Here is a 21,912-nt window from a genome sequence, read left to right as displayed (position 1 = left end):
GACAGAGTGCCTGCTAGTGACTGTGAACCCCTTTCACTGGGCACCCATGCTTTGGGGCTAAAGGTGAACTTTGCTGGTCTGGGTTTTGTTTTTATGGGTCACATGTAACCACTTTTAGGGCTCAGCTTTTGCCGACCTCTCTCAGGAACATGTGGGGTCATCCTTCCCCGTGCTAGGCTTCTGGGGAGAGGCTGAGGCAAGAGCCCTATCTGAGGACCCCCTGGGAATTGACAGTGCCTTATGGCACTGCTTTTTCACCCAAGTAGGACAAGGTGGTTGACAGGCTGCTTTGGTAATGCATTCCTTTTCTTCTCCATATGGGCGCCATTGACTTCAGTACCCAGAAGGAGAGGGTGAGACCTATTACTATGAGTATCCATATTATGAAGACCCTGAAGACCCGGGAAAGGAGCCTGCCCCTACGCAGAAGCCAGTGGAAGCTGCCAGAGAAACCACAGAGGTTCCTGAGGTCTGATCTGGACTGGGCTGGGCTAGGGAGGTTCCTGGTTCCCCCAGGCCACAGGGTTGAGAGCCAGAGGCTATGGGCATTATGGCACAGTAATAGGACATTGTGGACCTATCATTCTATCCCTTGGGAAGATGAAGTAGGAAGTAGGAACTCATGAAGTAAGCATGAGTTCTAGGCCAGCCTGGGCTACAGGGTAAGAGGCCACCCCCTCCCCCCCCACACACACACATGGAAGCTTAAGCTGTTGTTGGATATCAGGAAATATCCTGATATGTCACTAAATGGTCCTTCATCAATTCATGACATCTTGGTACCTGATGCCACACACACACACACACACACACACACACAGCACACACACAACACACACAATGGTTGCCTCCCTCATTTTCTTTGCCTTCCAGGAATGGAGGGCCTTCGTGTAACTCCATGCCCACACTTTGCTGTTCACTGATGTACTAGAAGGATGCTGGCTTGGGAGCTTGGGAAATCCTGGATCAGGTACCCTGACTGCCTCTTTCTACACTCTGCCCACAGGAGCAGACCCAGCCCCCACCCGAAGCCCCTACAGTGCCTGAGACCAGTGACACGGCTGGCAAGGAGGACAGTCTAGGGATCGGGGACTATGACTACGCGCCCACAGATGACTATTACACTCCATCCCCATATGAAGACTTTGGATATGGCGAGGGTGTGGAGAACCCTGACCAGCCCACCAACCCTGACTCAGGGGCTGAGGTCCCCACCAGCACCACTGTTACCTCCAACACCTCCAATGTAATTGCCTTCCTTCCAGTTTGTATTGATCTCGGGGGCAGGGGTGGAGAGGGGGCAAAGGCTTCGTGGCTCTGGGTCACTGCTGAGCACCGACCTCCTTGGGTGGCCTTCCTTGTCCACACTCCACACCTTGGCTCCTGAGTCCTCAGTAGCAGGGTTGAGTGTGGTTTAGAAGCCATCGGCTTTTCTGAGTTTATTTCAGTTCCCCCTGAAAAATGGGTAGAATATCTCTGTGGGCTCTGCATTCTTGCTCTCAGGGTAGCTCACATAACACTGTAGTTTTGGGGGTACAGGAGTTCCATCCATGAACATCCCTGGTGGTTACCCATGCTACCAGAATAAAGCTCATGGCCCACTGTGTTCTTCACTATTGGAAAGAGCCCCAGTTTCCAGTGTGCAAACTCTTAATCAGGAACTGAACGCAGAGCTCCCCAGGGATAGAGTCAGCTTTGAGGGACACTGCTGCTCCTTCCTGCCCTGACTTGTTATAGTGTCTTGGGTAGCCTGGAGAACCACCCCCATGGTGGCCGGGAGGTATGCAGAGAGGCGTTGGGGGCCACAGGTCTTCCCTCATGGAATCCCCCATCGACCTTATCTTTAGATGTTCTGTGGTGGGGCCACTGACAGCTCTATGCAGGAAGTGCTAGGCTCAGTGCCTGCTAGGCCAGCCTCCCAGAGTGACCCTGCCACTTCCCTCCCTTAATCTGCAGCCAGCTCCAGCTCCAGGGGAAGGGAAGGATGACCTGGGCGGCGAATTCACCGAGGAAACCATCAAGAATCTAGAGGAAAACTACTATGACCCGTACTTTGACCCCGACTCCGACTCCAGTGTCTCTCCATCAGAGATAGGGCCAGGCATGCCCGCTAACCAGGACACCATCTTTGAGGGGGTAAGAGATTCAGCTTCTCTCTGCATCCCAGGGCATCTAGATGGTGAGAAAGGGCCAGCGCTTCTAGAAGTCTGAGGGTGACTGAGTGAAGCAAGAGTGACATGGGCTGTCATGCATTTCAACTATTAATTAATTAATTAACTAGCTAGAGACACGTTCTCACTATGTAGCCCTGGCTGTCCAGAAACTCTCTATGTAGACTAGACTGGCCTGGTACTCACAGAGATCCACCTGCCTCTGCCTCTCAAGTTCCAGGATTAAAGGCGTGCACCACCATGCCTGGCTGAGCTTCATTCTTTAAAGTAGCCTCTCTGATTCCAGTTATGGTCATCTGTGCCTCACTGCCTGTCTATGCTGGTGTATACATGGCTAAGGGTGGGGGTGGGAGGTCTATTCCAGCTTGCTATCTTCCTCCAGTTATGAGGAGAGGTGACTAGCTGTAGGGAGAATTTCACCCTGGTTTTGCACAAGTTTTGTGTCATGTGGATTTTCTGTTCCTTTTCTCTCTCCCCATCTTTCCAGATTGGAGGACCCCGAGGTGAGAAAGGGCAAAAGGGAGAACCAGCCATCATTGAGCCGGTAAGGATTTCTGGTGGTGGTGGCAATTGTGGTGACTGTGTGTGTGTGTGTGTGTATGTGTGTGTGTGTGTGTGTGAGAGAGAGAGAGAGAGAGAGAGAGAGAGAGAGAGAGAGAGAGAGAGAGAGGGAGAGAGAGAGAGAGAGCACTGTGGTGTCCTCTAACAAGCTCATGATGATCTGTAGGGTGTGGACAGATTGTGGGTCCCACTGTCTGCCTACCAAGCCATGCAAGAAGCCACGCCCATGTAATCTACATCCTCTGTATCACAGATTCTTGGGAGAGGCTCTGGGGAGTCATGGAATATTCTAGAGTTTAGTAAAGGTGATAGATCACACGTATTTGTCCTTGTAGAGAAGGCAGAGGCCAGAGCACCTCTGCAGAGATTTCCTCAAGAGAAGGGACACAGACCATGAGTGGAAGGCTAAGCCAAGGGCTGGGTGGGAAATTTCTAGTGTAGGTAGCAGGCAGGGGGCAGTTTGTTAGGGCCTTCACCTCTCTGTGCCTTTATGCCTCCACTTGAGCCTGTTTGCTGCAACAGGAAAGATCTGAAGCCATGCCAAGGGAATGTAAGCAGTGTTGAGGTAGGATTCCCCTTTGCGTAAAGCCCCATGTTATTAGACAGTGGAATCCTGGGTAAGCTAGCACCTGGGTCTGTAGAGAATGTGATTGTGTGCAATCCATGGCCCTCCTGGGTCAGAGTTTTGTGAGAGTCTGCCTTGGATAGGGCATTCTGGACCAGCTAGGTGCTGTGGCCTGCTTGGGTCTCAGAACTGTTGAGGTCAGGGTCTTGGCCCCAGACAACAGAAAGCTGTGTGATTGGCTAGCTGGGTTTGGTGGACCTGGGAATGTGGACTCAGACCTGGCTTTGCCTGGAGGAGCCGGCCACTGAGGTCGTCCATCCTAGCATCCTGTGAGTACACAAGGGAGGAAGCACTTGTCCTACATCATGGCCGTTGCCAGGCTGAACAGCTGTCAGCTCCACTGCCAGGATCAGCTTCTGGGACACTGCCAGGATCAGCTCCTGGGACTGAGTTTATAATGTGACCTTGGGACTTCCTAGGAGAGAGAAGCAGCCTCATGGGGCCCCCACCCTCTTGCAGGGAAAGAGCCTTGCTTGGCAGTACTTAGTAGGCCAGTGAGCCAGGGCAAGCTCCCTGGCTTGGCTTCTCCTGGCCAAGGGGAGCCTTGGATGGAAGCCTCTTTCTGGTTCCAAGGGCTCTGCCTGCTACTTATGCCCCTGGCTCCCCCTGGCAGTGAGCCTGAGGACACAAAGGCTCTTCCTAGATCCCTTCCTAGATCTCTCTGTGGGTCCAGAGAAAAGATCCTTACCTGAGGCTGTAGGATCAGTGCCCAAATCAGTGCATGGATTGCACACAGCAAAGGGTGCAGAGCATAAGGTTAGCCCAACATGGGGCTTTTTGCTCAACCTCATGAGAAATTTCAACTGAAGTTCATGCTCATGGGAGAAGGAAATTCCTGAAGAGGAGCATCCTAAGGGACTAGAGACTTATCCCCTGGAACATGTCTGAGGCTTTTTCTCTTCCACACCAGAGGAAGGCTGTAGCACAGATGCCCCCCTGCTATGCTGGGCCTTCTTAGAGCACCACATAAACTGGGCTTGGCCCCAGGTGGACTTGGCCATCACTTGCAGCCCATTAATGGGCTCCCTGATGCCTCACTAAAAGGGGCGTCTTTCCCAAGTCAATGACTTTCCAGAGAAGGCAGGCATCTGAGGCTCTGTGGGCTTCAAGGGTGGTCCCCAGTTTCAGAAGTGGTTGGGTCACACCTTTGAATAAGGCTTACTTAAGCTTATTGTGTGTGGAGTTGGCACCCCAGTTCTGGGAGGAAAGAGGGGCATGCAGAGAGTTCCACTAGAGGGCTTCCCTGAAGAAGGCTGTGGGTGAAGGTGAGCCAGAGACAGCACTGAGAATGTAGAGGTGGCCTGCCGGACACCATCTCTATCTACATGGTCTAGTTCCTCTTCTCTGGGAACAGCACCAGCCATCTGGAGGCAGTTACAGAAGGGCCCCACCCCCTCCTGATGCTTGCTTCTTCCCAGCTTCCTCAGAGTGTCCACAGGGCCTTTGGTGAGTCCCCATGGAGAGAAATGTAAACATTTGGAATTGTCAACCCGGAGAATCGCCAGATGTCTTCACAGTCTTAGTCATACATAAACAGATGGAGGCCCTGGGGACTGGTGGTGCATACCCTGCCCTGTGTCGGGGTGGCTGATATCCCATCCCCTACATCTGTCCCACAGAATAGGTTTATGCCAACTCCTGGGCACAGGGTCAGTGCATCCCTGCATCCAGAAGGACCTGGCAGGCCTTTTCCACTGAGGTTCAGCTCCTCTCATTTGTCAGCAAGACAAGGGGTTTCTCAAAAGGACAGATCTGGCTTGGCTGAGATGGGGAAGATCCAGCAATGCCCTTGGCATCAGCCCACACTGGGTCAGGGACCACTAAGTCCTGATTGGACACCTCTTACCTGTTGGACCTCAAGCCGTTCCTGCTTTGTCTTTTTCTGAGACAATGTTTCAAGTATCCCAGGCTGGCCTTGCTATGCACTTGAGGATGACTTTGAACTCCTGCTTCTTCCTTCCTTTTCTGAGTCCTGGGATTGTAGACCATACCCAGTAACGACAGTGCTGAAGTTCAAACCCGTGGCTTTGGGTATGCTAGGCAATGCCTGCTGTGCGGGCCCAGCCCGACTCTGACATTGCTTTTACTTCTGCTTAGCAGATGAATGGACCACTGTTAAGGATGGGAACTGCAAATGACAGTCCATACCTATGATACCAGGAAGGTTGAGGCAGGAGGATCTGAGCTCTGGGATAGTCTAGGCTACAGAATGAAGTTTGGTCAAGCCTGAGGTCTTCTGTTTCTGAATTTTTGTTTAACCATATGTACTTAAAGTAACAAAACGGCTTTTCATTTTAGTGTGTGTGTGTGTGTGTGTGTGTGCTCATGTGTGTGCACACACATGCTTTTTGGTATGGGTATGTGCAGAGCATACCTGTGGATGTATGTACATATATACAGATGCCAGAGGTAGATACCAGTTGACTTTCTCAATTGCTCTCCACTTTATTTCCTAAAGATTAAAGAAGATTAGTATGTCATAAGTGTCTGCTGTGTGTGTGCAGGTGCCCTCAGCATCCTGAAGAGGGCTCCCCAAGAATTACAATGGTTGTGATGAGCTCAGCAGTTGACTAGACTGCTGGGCTAGTGAGCTCCAGGGCTCCACCAGTCTCTGGTACAGGTGCACACCACCATGCCTGGCTTTTGGATTGTATGTATGTATGTATGTATATATTTTGGATACTAGGGATCTAGACTCATGCTCACACACTTTATTGACTGAGCCATCTCTGCAGCCCTTAGGCAGGATGCTTTGACATTTCTGAACTACATACAGTGAATAGCTGAGCCTGCCACCCAGTGCCACAGCCTTTTTTTTTGTGTGAGCGTGGGTAGCATGTACGTGGCTGTGTTGGGAGTTAGTGAGGGTAGCTGAGTTTACTCCTGACAGGCAACCATTGACTACAGCCCTGTAAGCCACAGAGACCATTTCCTGTAGTTGCGAGCCCCAGTGCATTCCGTGGTAGGTGGGTTGGTGAGGTACAGGGTAGAGATAGCGTGCCTCAGAAGGCCATGGGACCGGGCTGCTTCCTCTATCCTTTTTAATCTGACCTGGGTGATCCAGGACTGACCTCCTGTGAGATCCAGCAATGCTGCCCCCGCTCTGCAAAACAACAGTATGTGTATCTGGAAAGACAGCTGCTGTCTCCTGGGCCCTGCAGTGTTCCCCTTAATCTCCCTTCCCCACTCCTGAGTCTTCCCAGCTGCCTGTCAGAGGAAATGGGAAGTGGGAGATGAGCAGCTTGGATGAGTTCTCCGTGTACATCGAACGCACAAATATTTCTCCTCGGCGCATCTGTGTAAACATGGTGTACGGCTTCCCAGAGACCAGAGGACCTCATAGGCAGTGTGGATAAGGCTTGTGTGTGTGTGTGGCACTTTTCAGCCCCTGGTCAGTTGCACCTCACCTCACCCCCACTCCTTGGCTATGGTTGACCATCCTGCCAGGGCCTCACACCTATGCTTAAATAGGTCTTTTTTCACTTGTCAAGACTAAGCCCAAGTTTGACAAGAGAGTTGTGGGCTTTCAAAGACATATCTGAGGTATCCATTATCCCAGGAGAATAGCCATTCCTAGTTTCTTTTGGCTGGGAGACTAGAAAGGGACCTGGCCCAGGGCCAAGGCCTCCAGCCACTCACTCATTATTCCTGCAATCTCGAGAGTGAATAGGGAGACACTATGCCTGTCTTGCACGTGGCTAGCCTGCAAGCATGCAAGTGTCTCGACAGGGTCCTGCAGCTATCGACCCAAAGCCTGCCAAAGACTCTTGAGTACCAGCCCTACAGGACTCTTGTGTTGATTTTGCCCCCCTCTACTCATGCTCCAAGCACAGATCTTCTCTTCTAAGGTATACGTGGAACTCAGAAATTCAATGTTCTGAGTGGGTAGTGGTAGGGAGACCAAGAGAAATCTTGGAGTATATTTTGAAAGAGGACATCCAGAAATACAGATTCCAGAACAGAAAAGCCCTCTTTTCAAGACAGAGCCATTAGACAAGAGGAGGTGGTTGGGCACAGCAAGGGCTAGTGGCAGGATGGACCAAGGGCCCAGGAATGATGGGGAGAACAGTTGTGGTCAGGTGATGTCAGCAGGGTGCTGAGCAGGAGGAGGGACTGAACGTGTTCTGCTGGCTGAGGCAGGAGTCCTGACTACCCTCGACCTTCCTAGCTTTTTCCTTAGCTTTCATCAGTCCACCTGGGGTCCTGGGCCCGGGGTCCATTCTGCCCTTCCAGATACTCTTCAGGCAGACAGCAAAGGCAGCACAGGAGTTGTGTCTGGACTCTGTTCTCTCATTTCGGCAAATTGCGGTGTTTTTGTCAAAGTTGTGTTTGAGGGGCGCCCGTGGGCCCCTGGTCACTGGCTGGAGTTCTGCAAAGATAGTCAGAGTGCTCTCCCAGCATAGACTACTGCCCATGAGCCCTAGCAGGACCGACTGACCTCTTGGCTGACTGTTGTCTACCCAGTTTGGAAGCTGGGTTGGGCTCCTGGTCTCAGATGCCCCCTTTCTCTTTCTCTCTGCAGGGGATGCTGATCGAGGGGCCCCCTGGCCCCGAAGGCCCTGCTGTGAGTGCCTGGTTTTATTAGCCTCTGACTTGTGGCAGGAACTATGGGGAGGGGATCTCCTGGGTAGAAAGTTAGATGCTCCTCGCTTTTGCAGATACCCGGGCAAGGACTTCCCTGCCCCTGCGTCTGCTCTCACTAGAGGAGAAGGTCTTTGCCCTGAGGCCAGGTCTGAAACTCTGCCTTGACTTTATTTTAATTCCAGGGTCTTCCAGGACCTCCAGGAACTACAGGTCCTACTGGCCAAATGGGTGACCCTGGAGAAAGGGTAAGAGACCGGTTCAGTGCCAAGACCATAGACTCTGGGGGTTGTCTGTGTATTCTTCCTCCTGCCTGTAGGCTGTCTTCCCTCCCAGCTCTGGATCCTGTGTTGTTATTCAATGTAGAAATGACAGTAAGAACAACCACTCCTTCCTCAAATTGCCCCTCCCCCCAGGGCCATCCCATGTCACCCCCTCAGATCTTTATGGACTTGACTGCACCTGGCTGTGTGCCAGGAACCTAATCACCAACCTGGGTCCAGAGGCAGCCAGCAGTCAGCCCTAAACCCTCAGCAGTGGCTCTACATTACATCAGTGGCCCCGGGAGTTATTTTAAGTGACAGCTTGGGTTGGGTGCTTCCTCTGTGCTTTGCAAGAGTAGCTCCTGACCTGGAGCCAGCATTGGTTTTCACACTAGCCCCTCTTATTAGCAATCAAGCCACTGGCTGGGGAGGTTTGTTCTGGGTTGGGATATAAGCCATGCCATGGGGCCTTGAGCTTCTTCTGATACTTGGTGATGGGTTCGTGCACTGAAGCCTGTGGGTTTCTGAATCCCTCCCTTCCTTTTCTGCTGGCTCATCTAATGAATATCACCATTAAAACTCAGACAGCTGGGCTGGGCAGTGGTGGCACATGCCCTTAATCCCAGCACTTGGGAGGCAGAGGCAGGTGGATTTCTGAGTTTGAGGCCAGCCTGGTCTACAGAGTGAGTTCCAGGACAGCCAGGGCTATACAGAGAAACCCTGTCTCAAAAAAAAAAAAAAATTCAGACAGCCAAGTTGTAGATGCTGACATACATACATGTGGTAAGGACAGGCATTTGTCCCTGATTCTTGGACCAGCAAGCACAGTTTTCAAGGTGTTCAAGCATGAAATGAAAAGGCAGATTATGATGTCGTCACATGGTAGGGTGTCCTGTAGCATGCTCTGCTGGCTAGGGCCCCTTCTGGTAGCAGCTAGGATAGCATGGTGGTTTGGGCAATGAGTAAAGAGTGTGACAGTATTCAGGAGGTAAGGGTGACCAGCCCTCGGGCAGCAGGAGGAGCATATGCCTGTGATGCTCGGGGAACTAAGTGCCCTGCTGGGACATCCCCTCAATGGCTCTGTAAACCAGTGAAGCAAAATCAATTTTGCCTGGCCACCTCCAAACTTGCCGCTATCCATGGAGGTTGTAAGGGTGGGTGTCCCCGCTAGCTGGATTCAGTTTGGGGGGTGGTCTGAGTTCACTTTGTAAGGAGGTCTGACCTCTGTCCCTGTAAGCCAGGGCTTGAAAATTGTTCCCGAACATACTTAAAGTTGCTCTGGATGGCTCTGTGCTCCCATGGGTGGACTTTCCTTCTCTTCTAGTCTACATCTGGGTCTGAGCAAGCGAGTGGGTGCTCTACCCTGTCCTCCAGCCCCTGAGCATGTGCAGAGCTGAGGACTGGATGAGAAATAAACACCGTCCTCATTCAGCCAGGAGAGCTTGGGGCTGCAGTTCTCAGTCCCCACTCTGGTGGAGACTACAGGGGCTACATGGAAGGATACGAGCCAGCTTCCGCCTTTCTCAAGCCTCCACCCTGTAACTAGACACAATCGCCTGCCTTTCCTATCTGAATTTCTTACATCTAACTCAGCTCCCTCACTCCCCATCTCCACAGCCCCCTATCATGTTGCTCCTTTCTAGAGCATTCCAGTGTTTCTAGAACATTCCATGCTATGGAGTCTCGTGTTGCTCTGTGCTTGCCTAGTCTGCTTTCTGACCTCTCGTTCTCACACTGTTGCTCAGCTATGTCCCTTTGTCTTTCTGACCAGTTTTCTTTCCTCCCTGGCTGCAGGGTCCCCCTGGGCGCCCAGGTCTTCCTGGGGCCGATGGCTTGCCTGGCCCCCCAGGCACCATGCTCATGCTGCCGGTGAGTATCTTTAGCCGGGGTGAGGGGTTTCAGTGGGTGGGTCCTGGAAGGATCTGCGGTGTCCCAGGAATGGAGTTTGGGTGGGGTGTTTGCAGCTGCTCTAGGTTCGTGTAATCCAGTCTGTCATTGGTACCAGGAGGAGAAAGAAAAATCCCACTCTCTTGGTGAGGTTCCTAGAGAAACTTACCTCAAGGCTCTTTGTGACAATGGCTAGACTCCTGTCTCCCTAAAGAATCGACCAGTGATTGTGGGTGGGAGGGAAACAGGGACTTCACTGGAAGCTATCTGTGTGGTCAGATGTCATCTAGAACCTTCTAGATGCTGCTTTCCACTGAAGTTAAGCCTAAGTAGTAAGAATGAAGCCCAGGCTCACATTCTCTCTGTCCATGACAAGAGGAGAATGGTCCCTCTGGCTAGTCATTCAGCCATGAAGGATTTGGAGCTCAGAGAGTGCTGAAGGCTAGCCAGGCTCCAGGATACCAAACCCAGAAGTTTCTTGGACATCTATGTCCTGGTAGCCAGTACCCAGCCACTGCTGCTGGCACTGGGGTCTCTGCGGTTACAGAAGACCATGAAGGGAGGGTATATGCCCTGGGCTCCTGTTTATCCTCTGGAGAACAACTGGGGCCCTTGTAGAGGTGCCCTCAGGAGGAGGGTTCTAGGTAAGTCAGGCCTAACAAACAAACTTGGGTAAGTGAATGAGTTAGAACCAGGTAGAGCTGGACCAGACCCTCAGCCACCTTGATCTAAACTATTTTCCTTCACCTTCATCTCCCTCACTGTGCCTGAGTACTGTGTCCTCAGGACTGTGCCTTCAGCACTGTGTCCTCAGCACTGTGCTCTCAGGACTATGTTATCAGCATTGTATCCTCAGGACTGTGCCCTGGCACTGTGCCCTCAGCACTGTGCCCTGGCACTGTGTCCTCAGCACTGTGCCCTCAGCACTGTGCCCTCAGCACTGTGCCCCCCAGCCCTATGTCCTCAGCATTGTATCCTCAGGACTGTGCCCTCAGCACTGTGACCTAGCACTGTGTCCTCAGGACTGTGCCCCCAGCACTATGTCCTCAGCACCATGTTCTTAGCACTGTGCCTCTAGTACTGTGCCCCCAGCACTATGTTCTAGCACTGTGTCCTCAGAACTGTGCTCCCCAGCACTGTGTTCTCAGGACTGTGCCCTAGCACTGTACCCTCTGGACTGTGCCCTCAACACCATGTCCTTAGCACTGTGCCTCCAGTAATGTACCTCCAGCACTGTGTTCTAGCACTGAGCCCTCATCACTGTGTCCTCATCACTGTGCCCCCAGCACTGTGCCCCCAAGACTGTGTTATCAGCACTATCCTTTCAGTACAGTGATCCTGGGACAGCTGGTCTGAAGGAGGATGGAAAGTTGGCAGGTTCCCCTCTCCAAGAGCAGATGCTAAAGAATGTCACATTTGGAACTCATGTCCTCTTCCTAAGGTCTCAGAACAAGAGTACCAACTTCACTTTACCCCCAAGATGCCTGTTGCACTAAGGGAGACCTAACATGGAACCAGGGTGTCCCCTGCAAGTCCCTTCAACCTAGCCCAGTTTCTTTGGCCTTTGGCTACTCTTTGCAGTTGTGAGGGTCTGTGGTTCATCAGGGTGCAAAGCAATGGGGGTTCAAAGTCCTTTGTAGGCACAGAACAGGTTTCAGGTGTCCAAGGTGAAGGCTGACAGGAGGGGCCGTGGCATGTAGACTAGGGTCGTGTGTACAGGGGTTCTGCGATTGGGAGTCTCTGCTTTACTTAAGGCCCATGAGACCCACCTTGCCCTGGGGTCAGAGTGGGTGCCCTGCACCACCTCTTGTAACTTTTCACCTTGTTCTTGCAGTTCCGGTTTGGAGGCGGTGGCGATGCCGGTTCTAAGGGCCCCATGGTCTCTGCGCAGGAGTCCCAGGCCCAGGCTATCCTCCAGCAAGCCAGGGTATGTAATGTGGACCCCTAGGGACCCATGTGACAGAGCTTGGTCGTGGTGGCTACACAGAGTGAATGATTGTCCTACAGTTCGCCTGGTCAGGAACCTAGGGAAGGTTGGGTCCTCCATGTGCAGCTGGAGAATGTGGGGGAACTTACAGAGAGCTTTCAGGGGTATCCTCTCCACAGTTAGGGGTAAGAGGTCTCTGGGCTTGGGTTGGGATTGAGTGCAAGGCCACATCCTAGGAGAGAGTTCCCAGATCCAGGGTCCTTCACTCTGGGCCCAGAATCTTTCATGGACCCTCCCAAGGCTCTTGCACTGGCTCCAGGATCTCTCACACTGAGTCCAGGGTCACTTGGTCTGGGTTAAGGGTTCCCTGTTTCCCCAGTGAGCGTATCTGCAAATGGCATCATTAGAGAATGTACCTCCAGATTGCTGGTTGCCTATGACTGGCCTGATGCCACCAGTTCCTATGGGATGGGCAGGAAGTGTGGAGAAAGCCAACGTAGAATCCTTGTTTGGGAAATGTTTGATACTACTCTGCACGGCTCAGAGGAGACATTAATGGCTAGAGTCTGCTAGGGTAATTGGAGGACAGTTTCAGTATGGTGTGGATGCCATGGAACAGACTTGCTTTGCTGGCCTGTGCCTGCCTGGCAGCCTCTTAATCTGTGTGCATTTTAATAGAAGCCAATCTGGAGAAAGGCTTTATGGTTTGTCTGTTTTGTTTTGTTTTTAAGATGTATTTTTTTCTTTCTGTGAGTGAGTTTTTTTGCCTGCATGTATGTGCCTAGTGCCCACAGAGGCCAGGAGAGGGCATCAGATGGTGATGGTTGTGAACCACCATGTGGGTCTTTTAGAAGATGTGCTCTTAACCCCTGAGCTATCTCTCCAGTCCTGATTTTTTTTAATTTTTAATTTTTTGGAATATTTTAAATTTTGTATATTTTTATTTATAAGTTTAAAAAGTATGTTTTTATTATTGTGTGTTGTTATGTTTACACATGTGTGTGCCTGTGTGGGGCGACCTGAGGTCAACGTTGGATATTTTCCTTTAGCAGTCTCTAGCTTTATTTTGAGACAGAGTCTCTCATAGAACCTGGAGCTCAATTGGTTCAGCTGGCTGGATTGGCCGGCCTGGGACCTTCAGGAATCCCTCTGCTTTTGCCTTCCCAGTACTGGGGATGAGACAGATGCTGAAACATCTGGCTTTTTACATGTGTAGTGGGAATCCTGACTCAGATTCTCACGTTTGCATGGCAAGCAATTTACCAGCTGAGCCCTCTCCGGAACTCCCAGATCATTTAAAATGCAAAATAATCTTCCAAAATTAACATGGCTCTGTGGTGGGGGTTGTGATCCTGTAGCAGAGCAGCTCTTTGGGAGACAAGTTGAGCCTGCATGATGGCTGGCAGGAGCCATACCAAGGGGGACGGTCAGTGCATGACTGAGATCCCGGGGCCCACAGGCTCCTCTACAACCCTCTTGCTACTGGAGAGTACTTTGGGCCTCTTCCAGAAGTGAAGTCTAAAATCCACAAGGAAAATATAGGCCTCAGCCTGGCCCAGGAAGGGAGACTATATTCCAGATTTGGTACAGGATGGTCCAACTCTCCAACAGGAAAAAAAAAAAAAAAAAAAGGGAAGGCTTTGGGGACCCTGCCCACAGTGGGGCAGCAGGTAGCACTGACTTCTACCTCTGTGCCCCACTTCCCTGTGGAGATGCTGAGAGCCCAGAATTGGGTCAGTGAGACCTTCTCTGTGAATGTCTAGTCTTTTCTGTCCTAGGCTTCTTTTCCTCATGACCACGTGTTAAAGAACAGGAGCCAGAAAACCAGGACAGGACCAACCATGGTCTTTCTGATCTCCTCCTCTTTCCTTTACAGTTGGCACTGAGGGGACCAGCTGGCCCAATGGGTCTCACCGGGAGACCTGGCCCCATGGTGAGTGATTGGCAGGGCTGGCGCCAGTTGGTGGAGCACACTGGATAGTCCTGCCCAGAACCTTTGTTTCCAGCTGGGAACCAGCTCAGACAGGTGGCCTCTTGGAGCTGTTCTTTCCCTTTGTGGGAGCACGTGTCAGAGGGGATGGCTGTGTTCAAGGTCACCTGAAGTTTTGGGGGATTCCTGGGAAGAAGCCCTCAGCTTGAGTGTGATGGGGAGATGGGGGTGCTCCCTTCCCACTTGTGCATTCCAGCTCCAAACTCTCCCTGTGAAGGACAAGCTCTAGGCTCCTCCCACTTTTCTCTATCACAGGGAACACAGCGATAGGGGGACTGCTGTAGTACAGGCCTGGAGATGTCCCCAAAATAGCCCTTAGACCTATGCTGACTGTGCTCTCAGCTCATGAGGAGTCAGCCTCTGTCCTTTTTGGGGGTCTTCTTACAGTTCTGTCCCAGTGTCAAAGGTAACCCCAGGGCTGGGGAAAGCACGGGGTTTCCTATCAGGCTTGGGTGCCCCAGCTCAGCTCTCCTCTGGGGATCCACAGCAAAGCAGGGATGCTATGGATTCAGGGACCCTCAGCTGTCATCCACGTGTCAAATACATGCTGTGGGCACTGGGAGTAGGACCCTACAAGGACATAGCCACCTCCTTGTCCTCCAGAGCTGAGGACTGAACCCAGAACTTAGAGCTGCTAGGCAAATGCTCTATCACTGAGCTAAATCCACAGCCCTAAGGGCACATGATTTCTATACCATTGAGCCCCTGGCTGACTTTGACATAAGCTACCTCCCACCCCAGGTCTGACCTCAGTACCCTGCACCCAGGAGGTGAGACCAGTCTTAACTTGAACTGGCCCATAGGCTATGCACTGTGTTCCAAGCTAGGGGCTGTCACAAATCATAAGCCAGCTTGTCCTGGGGGAGAAAGACCTCTTAAGACTTCATGGTCTCTGTGAGCCTCATCTCCTGGAGTTCTACTAAGCACCAGGAGGAGACGTTGGCGGTCATAGGTCTCTGCCTCCTTACCTTTGTCACAGTAGGCAGGCCAGCCTTGTGATGCGGGCTCCCTGCCTGCTCCACACATAGCATCTCATGTCACTTGTTGGTGTACACACTGATTTGACACTGTCTTCCTAGGGTCCTCCTGGGAGTGGTGGTTTGAAGGGTGAGCCAGGAGACATGGGACCTCAGGTACGTGTGTGAACCTACCTCTGCTCTGCTCGCAGGAAGGTGACTCCTGGTTGTTGCTGGTGGCCCAATTGCTGATACTTCTTCAACAGAAGCAGGAAGAATTGTTACTTGATAGCATAGAACAAGCTCTTTGTGTTGTCTGTTGCTAGCCCTCACTAAGGGAATACCCCCAAGATACTCACATGTGAGCAACTCGAAAAGCAAGCCTTAGGCTAGGTTGACATGCGTGGGATGAATTTTCCTCCTTAGAAGAGGGACATGTCCTGATGCTTTGTCCTCTGGCAGGGTCCTCGAGGTGTGCAAGGCCCACCCGGCCCAACAGGGAAGCCTGGAAGACGGGTAAGTGCTTGGTGCTAAGACCATGTGGTATGAGACAGCATCCGTGCCCAGATCTGAGGTAGACTGTCCCCTTTAGGACCCATGGTCCCATGTCCACCTCCAAAGCTGTGTCTGAGCCATTGCTTAGGAATAAATGCGTGTCCAGGACTGAGATGGTTTTCCAGTCCCTAAAGCCATGTCCCAGACAGGTCACAGCAGGAGCTGGATCCACATTGTTGATTGTTGCTAGTGGGCCTTATCTTTGGGGACACCTTGTGCCTCCTCTCCAGAAATGACTATCTCGGCTCTGCACAGGTCTTTCTTCAGCTCACTAGCCTCTTGAGATTTCCTATCGAGAACGCTGTCTTTCTGGATGGATCCAGCTGGATGGATCTCATGCACACAGTGGCTATACGATGCCATCCTCTTAAAAAGTGATGACCACACACCAGGAAGGCTAGAAAAGTCTTAATTAACCCAACCTGTTCCTACAGACAGACCTTATGTGTTTCATGTGGAGACCAAAGCTGCCACTGTCCACACGGCCTGTGTGCCTGACCATGAGCCCATGAGCAATAACCCCAACTCATGATCAGGCATCTATCAGGAGACAGAAACAAAGAGGCTGGTGGGCCTCGATAGCTGCTCACTATCGGGTTTGGCAGGGAGTTCCTCTCCCTCTAGTGACTGTAGCCTTTATAGCAGACTCTGAAGGTCCAGGCTTGGGGCCTTCAGTCTCAGGGCAATCAACTGGGTACCCTGGGTTTGCTCTTGAACATTTTCCATAACTGGGAAGCAAGTGTAAGAGTGAATAAAGATGGCTGACCAGCAGGTCACACAGTGCAGACCCTGCCTTTAGGTCACTGTGTTGTGTGAGTGGGACACACACCCTCTGGTCTCATACTTGCTAAGGTGGACTGAGAGAGGCCTTTATCTCTCCCATGCATCTCTAGTCTTTAATTTTCTTCCCAGTAGTAGCAAAGAGCTGAGCTTCTCCATGGTTGTCTGCAGCATGTCACAAGCCAGAAGAGCAAGCTCCCTGTACCAGATCTCCCAAATCCCGTCATCCTCCACAAGCCTAGAAGGACAGGCAACATCAGGCTCCTGGGGCAAGTCCCAGTGAGACAGACACTACACTGCCGGCCAGTGGTGTGTCACGGCCTTGGGGCTGTTGGATCTGGGTCCCCAGTCCAGCCTGATGACAGTGGACAATCACCCTTGGTTGGAGTGCTTTCTGTGGTGGCCTCTCTCTGCTTGGTTTACTGGGAAGCTGCTCCCACAGGATGTGGCAGGCTGCCTTTTCTTCCTTATGGACCTCTTGTCTCCTCTGTTCCAGGGCCGTGCTGGAAGTGATGGAGCCAGAGGCATGCCTGGACAAACAGGCCCCAAGGTAGGCTGTCACCCACACCCATACAGTCACCATCATCCCTGACATCATGTTGATGGCATAACTATCATGTTTGATGAGTGTGCCTTCAGGGAGCGTAAGCACTCACTTTGATGACCCCCCTCTAGGGTGTTGAGATGACAGATTGACAGGTGACTTGCATGGGTGAGATTCGGTCTCCTTAAAGGGTCAGGTGCCCTGTTCATGTGGCCAGTGAGTGTGGTGGGGTGGATCAGGGAGATCCCTTTGGGAGTGTGCAGGTAAGCAGACCACACTGTTGGTGCTTGGGTGACCAGGTGATCTCAAGTCTACATGAGACTCCAATTCATGAGTCTGTATATGCCACATGTCTCATGTGGAGGACATGAATTTTCCTACCCTGCCTTGGAAAGTGAGGACTCAAGGCCTTGTAGGAGTGAGTTGACACAGTCTGTGCTTGAGCAGGGGGTACAGGACTCAAATAGACACGTGGCAGCTGTTTTTTCCCCCTGATACTGTGGATCCTGGGTTCATCCCTCTTCCTGTGACCCCGTATGGACTCTCTCATGTTCCGGAGTCACCAGGAACTGTCACTGTTCAGTACATCTGTGCTGGGTCCCCTGGTTCCATAGTCTCACTTCCTGTGACCTCCAAGTTAATAAACACGGAAGGCTGTGGATGATGGAAGAATCCCACTGTTCTGTCAAGTAGTTTACGATCTCTTAACTGCAAAGTCATAAAAATCCCCCAGTACCCTACTCTGATTTCATCCTACCTGGGTTGAATACCCACACGATGGGCTGCTGGTACTGGGCTCTATGCTGGGATGCAGGAGTCAGGGGTCCCTGCAGGTAAAGATGCAGGGGTCTTCACCAGTGAGTGTGAACACTGGTGTGTGACAGCCCCCGGGACCATGGGGATGTTCCTGCAGGGAGAGACTCAGAGCAAATGAACCCATGTTGACTTTTCAGTGGTCACTGAATAACTGCATGACTACATTCCCAAGGATGCCCTGGCCTTTGGCATGGGGACAACAGTGTTCCTCTCTTTCCAGCCTCTGCTTTGCTTAGGGAGAGGAGGTGGCATATACAGACTCCACAGTGTCCTGAGACACGAGGGCTGTGCACGGCCATAAGAAGTCCCTGAGTCCAGGGTGTTGAATTATGGATACCACTAGTTCCTGCTGTGTGGGCTGTTTGGTTCATCTCTCTTGTTCTTGCAGGGTGACCGTGGCTTTGATGGTCTGGCTGGGTTGCCGGGAGAGAAAGGCCATAGGGTGAGTATTTGCTGTGGGATTTGCGGAGCGTCTTTCTTTCCAACAGCCTCAGGTTCCAGGTTCCTCCACCTCACAGTGTCTCTGTATGTACTGTGGAGTCTCTCTTAATGGAGATCTAGTCAAGAGAAGTTGGATTTCCTATGTGAGGCTTACGAGCATGTCTGGCAAGCACCTCACCCCAGGGTGTCACAGGGGACAGAGAAGAAGTGAGGGAAAATATGTGCTAGAACTAGTTTTAGAATCTTCTAGAAGCCACTTTTTACCTAATGGAGGCTTCACATTCATAGGAAATCTGAACAGCTATCACATGCAAGCTTAGAGTCAGGACTGTGGCCCCAGGAAGGTGGGGCAGTCTCAGAGCCTGCTGCTAAGGATGGCTGGGGTTGGGCCACTATGGTGCTTGCCCGCCTTTCTCACCGCTCGCTGGGAGTGGTTCCTTTCTTACTTGCTTTACCTTAAAGTGGATTTATTTGTCAAATTTCTCATTTTGGGGATATCCAGGCACACATATATGTGTATATACATGTTTGTACAGATATACCTTCACAGGCATATACACAAAGGCACAAGAGCACATATTCATCCATACACATATGCATATATACACATACATTCATAACCACACACACATATACATATTCACAGGCATACACATATACACACTCATACAAACATGATGATATGTACACATAATCACTTAGGACTCAGATACATATGCACACATTCACAAGCACATATACATACAGTTACACACAGACATAGGCATATAGACATCCATGCACATATACATGTATATAAGCACGCTTGTATGCAAATACATACACATAGGCAAAGACATTCATACTTACCTAGTCACACACATACATACAGGGCATACATGCATACATATATAATACCTGCACAAAACGCACACATAGAGGGATGCAACAATATAGTCATGCATACACATGGACAAAAACATGCACATATAGGAACATGGGCGTAAAGTATACAGATATGGGTCTTACAGTGAACTCTGTATTCTGTCTGTGCTCTGTATACTCTGAATAGTGTCTCACCCACAGCTGCTACTTCTCTACTCTTTCGTAATTACATGGAAACAAGCTCACAGTCACCAGTTGTAGGGAGTTGGGAGAGGTGCGGAGTCCTTTGACCAGCTGATGAGAGTATACATTGAGCGCCAGCTACAGGCGACACTGGGAATTGTAGGTTTGCAGGTGAAATCAGCCCTGACCCTCAGGGATTCTTGGTCCAGCGTGGTCCTTTTTGTGCTGCCCTCCATCACACTGAATGCACAGTGTGCCTGCCTGTCTTGTGGCTCCTGCTAAACCTGCTAGGTGCTCAGGCTGGTGGATTCTGCCACCGGCAAGGTATGCAGATGGGGCTCGAGTGCAAGGCTCTTAGCCAGCCACTAGACTGACCTCTCAGCATACGCCCTCCTTCCAGGGGAACTAGGCTTCAAGACTGAGGGTTAGAATTAGGAGGACAGAAAAAAAGTTGTGAAGAACCTGCTCTGCGGTGGTTAACATTGACCCTGGTTGGTTTTTCTAGGGTGACCCTGGTCCTTCTGGCCCGCCGGGAATCCCAGGAGATGATGGAGAAAGGGTAAGTATCTCTCAGCATCTTTTTACACTGGGAAACTCTGAGTGCAGGCCAGGCAGGGTCGGTGGGGGGTTGGGAAAAGGAAGCATGCATGTTGGCCCAGGCAGGTGGTTGTGTGCTTCTGAGAATGAAGCAAGGCACAAGCATTCATTTTACTTTATCCTTCTTGCCAATGAGGGTCAAACTGTCATGGGTCTCAGAAAGGAAACCTCTAACTACAGGAGGCAGGTGCCCCAGATCCTGTGGAGGGGAGATGCCAGGGACTTAATGAGCTCAGCGGCTCTGCTGATCTCATCTAAATGAGGTGTCAGATGGAGAAGCAAGGGCTCGGGGAGAGCAGGCGGTAGAGGGATGGGGGAAGTCATTGGTGAAGTAACTGAATATAGGAACAGTGGGGAGGGAAAGGCTGCATTCAGGCTTCTTAGCCTGGGCTTTTATGCCCAGAGGACTGACTCCTTAGTGTCCATTCCAGGTATCCTCAGCGGCTGGAGGCTGAGCTCATAGGCCACAGCACAGATGTGCATGGCAGAGAATGCATGGCAGGATTTATGGGCTCCTTGCATTATTGTTGGGAGCTCACAAACCCCAGGAAAGTGGGCGATAGGTGCCATCGTCTCTAGATTTTGAACTTTGTCCAGGAAGTTCCCCTCTCTGGACCTTGGCCTAAGCAGCTGCAAGCTGAGGAAGGAGAGTGGTTCTTTTGGATGCCCCACCCTCTTGGTTCATGGTGGGTTTCATATGCGTGCATCTGTGTGCACATATGCCTTTGTTGACATATGTGCATTCACAGCATGTGCATACATGTACACAACTGTATATGCATAAGTGTACTCACTCCTAGGTGTGTGCATATATATGCATGTGTGTACATATATGCATGCATATGCAAGTAATATGTGTGGCTGCAATTATTGAACATAGGCACACATGAGCATATATGCTGGCAGGTGCTATGTGAGCATGCATGGCTGTGTGTGAGGAAGGCAGGAGAACTGAGTTCTGTGGTAGGAAGCAGCATCTGCTAGTGGCCCCGGGTGTGGCCTGGTGAACCAGAGCAAGCATCCCATCTGGAGTCAGGAGGAAAAGTTTGCCACTGGATGGCTTGGATCCCGGTAGACCCTGAGCTCACCGAAGTCTGTCTGGGGCTCCTCTGCCTCTCCTCTGACACCCTGTTCCTCTGTTTCTGTTACTCATGAGGGTGGCCAAGGCCTTGAACTCAGTGTCTGCCTAACTGCCCTTGCTGCAGTTGTGAGTGTAGCTGGGAAGCAGGACCTGCTTCAGAGCCTCACGGTTCCCTGCAGCAGCTGCACCCTTGCAGCTCCAGAATGAGGACAGGGCCCTCTCCAATGGAGCCAGCATTAACACATTAGTGAATGCCTGAGGAGCAGGCAGAGTCCTGCTGTGGGGTGTGTGTGTGTGCGCGCGTGTGTGTGTGTGTGTGTGTGTGTGTGTGTGAGAGAGAGAGACAGACAGACAGACAGACAGACAGAGACAGACAGAGAAACAGACAGAGAGACAGAGAGAGACAGAGAGACAGAGACACAGAGAGACTATGTGTGTGTGTGTACCCAGGCCTCAATGCTTGTCCTTAAACATTTTTTTCTTTCTCCATAGGGTGACGATGGAGAAGTTGGGCCCAGGGGACTGCCCGGGGAGCCTGTAAGTTGCTGATGGGAGGGACTCTGGGCCTCAGTTCCACAGTCATGAGCTGATGGGTGTGGAGTAAGTTAGAGAGCTTGGTCTAGGGAAAGAGGCACATGACATTTGCCCAGGAAAGAAAAGAGGGAGGACACTAGGGGCTGGGCACCTCTAGGGAGTCTATACTGACCCTTTCTACAGGAGGAAGATGGGCCTTGGAGAGCTGTAGCAAATGCCCAGGGGCACCGTAACTCTAGTGGAATCATGCTGGGTGCCCACGTGCAGCATGGAGGACATTCAGAGGGCCCATGGTGGACACTCAAGTGCGTCAGAGTAGACAGGAAGACATAGTATAGTGGGTGTTCTGCAGGAATCATAGCAGTAACAAGGTGGGCATTGAGGGCATGGTGGTAGGTGTCCAAGGTGCTGTAGCAGACATTCCATCAGCAGCCATAGTGGGTGCCGGGCAGTTGAGGGGACTGAATAGGCCCAAGCTTGTCTTAGGCCTGGCAACTACACCCTACAGGGTGGTGCCCAGCCTGCTGCAGGAAAAGCTGCCTTTTGCCAGCCACCG

General features: G+C 51.5%; 1 protein-coding gene across 2 annotated transcripts in view; it reads left to right on the top strand.

Annotated features, from left to right (window-relative positions):
• Positions 1–21,912, top strand: part of Col5a1 (collagen type V alpha 1 chain) — a 151,573-nt gene that overhangs the window by 64,349 nt on the left and 65,312 nt on the right. For both annotated transcript variants that reach the window (XM_021182371.3, XM_021182365.3), the window contains exons 6-20: positions 338–469; positions 1,007–1,246; positions 1,957–2,136; positions 2,659–2,715; positions 7,880–7,921; positions 8,124–8,186; positions 9,996–10,070; positions 11,923–12,015; positions 13,892–13,948; positions 15,085–15,138; positions 15,424–15,477; positions 16,793–16,846; positions 18,045–18,098; positions 19,650–19,703; positions 21,315–21,359. In XM_021182371.3, the coding sequence (XP_021038030.1) occupies positions 338–469; positions 1,007–1,246; positions 1,957–2,136; positions 2,659–2,715; positions 7,880–7,921; positions 8,124–8,186; positions 9,996–10,070; positions 11,923–12,015; positions 13,892–13,948; positions 15,085–15,138; positions 15,424–15,477; positions 16,793–16,846; positions 18,045–18,098; positions 19,650–19,703; positions 21,315–21,359 (1,254 nt within the window). The remainder of the gene's footprint in view (positions 1–337; positions 470–1,006; positions 1,247–1,956; positions 2,137–2,658; positions 2,716–7,879; positions 7,922–8,123; positions 8,187–9,995; positions 10,071–11,922; positions 12,016–13,891; positions 13,949–15,084; positions 15,139–15,423; positions 15,478–16,792; positions 16,847–18,044; positions 18,099–19,649; positions 19,704–21,314; positions 21,360–21,912) is intronic.

Source organism: Mus caroli, unplaced genomic scaffold (assembly GCF_978045245.1).
Source record: "Mus caroli unplaced genomic scaffold, Mus_caroli_1 scaffold_2, whole genome shotgun sequence".
Lineage (NCBI taxonomy): Eukaryota > Metazoa > Chordata > Mammalia > Rodentia > Muridae > Mus > Mus caroli.
Note: the sequence above shows the minus strand (reverse complement) of the source record. Positions and strands in the feature narration are given on the sequence as shown.